General features: G+C 44.3%; 1 protein-coding gene across 1 annotated transcript; it reads right to left on the reverse strand.

The window, feature by feature from the left end:
• Nucleotides 1–1053: 1053 nt before the first annotated feature.
• LOC309388317 (uncharacterized protein F54H12.2-like) lies at nucleotides 1054–2364 on the reverse strand (the record flags this gene model as incomplete). The annotated part of the gene is made up of 1 exon (XM_081945529.1): nucleotides 1054–2364. The coding sequence occupies one exon, from the start codon at nucleotides 2362–2364 to the stop codon at nucleotides 1054–1056; it is 1311 nt and encodes a 436-aa protein (XP_081801655.1).
• Nucleotides 2365–3229: the final 865 nt, after the last annotated feature.

Genomic DNA, 3229 nt, shown 5'->3' on the forward strand with positions numbered 1-3229 from the left:
CCACATCCAACTCCACAGGGCACAGCTATGGATGATATCCTAAGCGGTGTGAGCGCTCGTTATAGGAAAAATGCAGAACTTTTGCTGAACAAAATGAAGCAACACCAGGACGTCTCAACCTGGGATGATCGCAGTACCTTTTTATACAAAGGTGTACCTGTTCCCGGTACTAATATTTTAGACTTGGTGAAAGGCGCCTCGCAATGCCGAGCCCCTACTGAGAAGCGGAAACCTAAAGGATGGGATGATTTTATGAATGCTATGGCTGAGGTGAATGTTCCAACTTCTGTGTTGGGGTCTACTGCTGTTAAAGAGCAAATAGAAAAGTTGAAAGATACTCTGGTTGTTAAGGATGAAACTGCTGCTAGCCCTGACTCTGTTATGACAGCACCTTTTGGGTCTCAGAAGCCTATGTTTACAGGCACCCCCACTAGCCCTTGGACAATAAAACCTAGAAGTCAGCTCAGGTTTGGTGACTGGCTCAATTTTTAAAATGAATAAAAACACTGATACACGTAAAAACGTTTAAGTCTTTTTCTTTATTTTACAGTAAGGCCTGCATGCACTGGTGACGGTTACAGATTCCAAGCCCCCTCCCAACCTTTATAGTTTTTACAAACAGCTTTACCATTTGATCATTTTTAATATCGGCATTGGAGTACATCTTTAAAATATTTTCATAGGTCACTCCTTTAATACGGTTCAGTAGAAAAAACGCACAGTGTTGTCCGCAGGTCACAGCACTGGGGTGTTGCAATTGCCGTTGGTGAAATGTGTACTTCTCAGCTTGCTGCTCTAAAAACATCACTATGGAGCCAGGAAAGTCATGGCTATCCGGAGGTCTTCCATAAGAATCAAAAAATTCACCATATCCGGGAGATGGGAAGTAGCGGGCCAGCCAGTGTTCGCCAGGAAAAGTGTGAGGATGGGTGTTTACGATTAATCCAAAAGGTCTTTTGGAGATTTGTCTCTGGGGTAACAGGTCACAAGGGTAGACCCCTAGAAAGGTAGTTTTTCCAGAGAACAAGTGGAGGAGCTGCTGTGTATCCATACTCACATATAATGAAAAAGTACATTCCTTGTGTGACTTATTTCAATAAAATTTTCAAAGATTGCATAGAGTATCATGTTAACGGTTTTGGGGAGGGGCTGTGCAAATCTAATTTCGGCTCTGAGGTTACCGTTCCTGATCAATGAATAGTGCTCAGAGCATCCCTGATCAGGACTCAGGTGAAAACAATACAAAGTATACCCTCGGTTAAACTCTTCCCGGCTGATTAACATCGGTCTGTCTTTCATGCCTTTGCCTGTTGCTTGAACCATCTGCATGTACTCTCTCACAAAAAGACCATGCTCATAATCGGGCTGAAGAGGCTTTGCGGGGATCTGTTCGCCATCACAATGCAGGGCGCAAAAATTGACATTGCAGTGTTGAAAATTGAATGGATTTCTTTCATAATCCCCACTAAAAGCTGTATTGTCCACAAACCCAATCACTAATTGTTTAGGTAGTTGGCCCAGAAATAGATTTTCCTGATTACACACAAGACTACCTGCGGGAATGCTGTAAACCTTCATCCCCACTCGATCAATGGGGTATTTGGCATTGGAGGTGAGCAAAGCTTCTGCATGGCCAAGACGCACTCCCGGGGCTACTTTTACACATTTTACAAAGAGAGAAGCAGCCAGGAGTTGCACTTTGTAATTCTCATTGCCATCCTTCATCACACTAAATTCATTTCTGCTTCTTGTGAGTTTGACTTTCACATCTACGCCATTAATTAGCAGTCTGTCTTGAAAAAACAGATCACTATGCAGAGGCCCAAGCAGGTCCCATTTACGACTACCGGCCGTGTGTCTGGCTCTCGCTTTGAAACCAGAGTTCCCAGCCACTGTCAGTAGAGTACTCTCCATGAGGTCCGAATCATCTTTGTAAAAACCCCCAGAAGTAAATTGGGTGCCCAACGCATCACCACCAAAGTTGAGAATCAGTTCAATTATGGCCCTATACGAATAGCAATGATGGCTCTGTGTAATGAGCCGATCTCCCAAGGTAACATCCAGCTGGTTAAACAGCGATGCTATGGGGTAGTTGGCCAGGGCCACCCTTGCCCCATCATCAATATCCGTCCCGTCAGCTTTTACAATCTTGCAACTCACATACAGAAGGGTGTTGTTTAAATTGGTGTAATGCTCACCATGCCCTGTGATGAAAAATTCCAGGGGGGCGTTGGGCGTTAGCGCTGATAAAGGAGGGATCTCGATATAGGTACTGTTTTCAATACTGGTCTGTGTAGGCGCCAGTTGAAAAAGATCCAGTTCAGATTTAACACATTCCTCTGAAGCAGAATGAATAAATGCCATAATGTATTAGAATATGTCTTCCTTGTCACAGGGTTTCCTCTTCTGTGCACGTTTCCTCTTGGTATGACGGGATTTTTTCACAAGTCTTCTCTTTTTAAACGGAATAGGCGGGCCCAATGCGTAATTCTTCCTGGCTATGACCAGCCCTGATCCATCCTGCCCGCTCTCAACAACACGGGATACAAGATGGCCCGCAACATCTCTAGCGATGTTTTTGGCAGCAGATTTCACATGCGGCTTTATGATTTCTAATCCCCGCCTCAAAAAAGGCATTGCTTTTCGAAAAAGTCCACGGAACAACCCTCCTAAACCGGTCCCGTACATAATGGGGGCTCCTCGGAAGCCTGGAAGGCCTCCCCCAGCTTGTGCCCTGTAGTAAGCTATGTAGTCTTGAGGTCTCCCGTGCTCCTTGTTTACAACCATCCTTCACTTTTCCGAGGCCTAAAATGAAGCTTGACAATCACCTTCCCGTGATAAAAATGCATGTTTTTGTCCTGGTCGGTTTTGATTTCTATAGTAACGGTATCAATGTGATGTTTGCTGACTGGCACATAATGTGGATGGTCATAGGTCACAGTTATGAAATCATTGTCTTGCCCCCGCACAGGCACACAGCGTAGTAACGGCACATAGAAGTCACCTACTATCTGGAGCTCTACAATGTCTGTGTAAACATATAAGGTGCTGAATCCTGGGAACATACCTAACAGATGTCCAAGTTCTCCGCTAACTGGAATGGTATGCGGTTCATCTCCTTTAAGATTAATTTTTCGACCCACTGAATCATAATGTAGGGTTGTCTTAGGTCCATCCTTGGCATTTGATATAAGCTTGTTCATATTTTCTAACAGTTGTCGGATGCTAT

Source organism: Natrix helvetica, assembly GCF_964273705.1.
Source record: "Natrix helvetica genome assembly, chromosome: 1".
NCBI lineage: Eukaryota > Metazoa > Chordata > Lepidosauria > Squamata > Natricidae > Natrix > Natrix helvetica.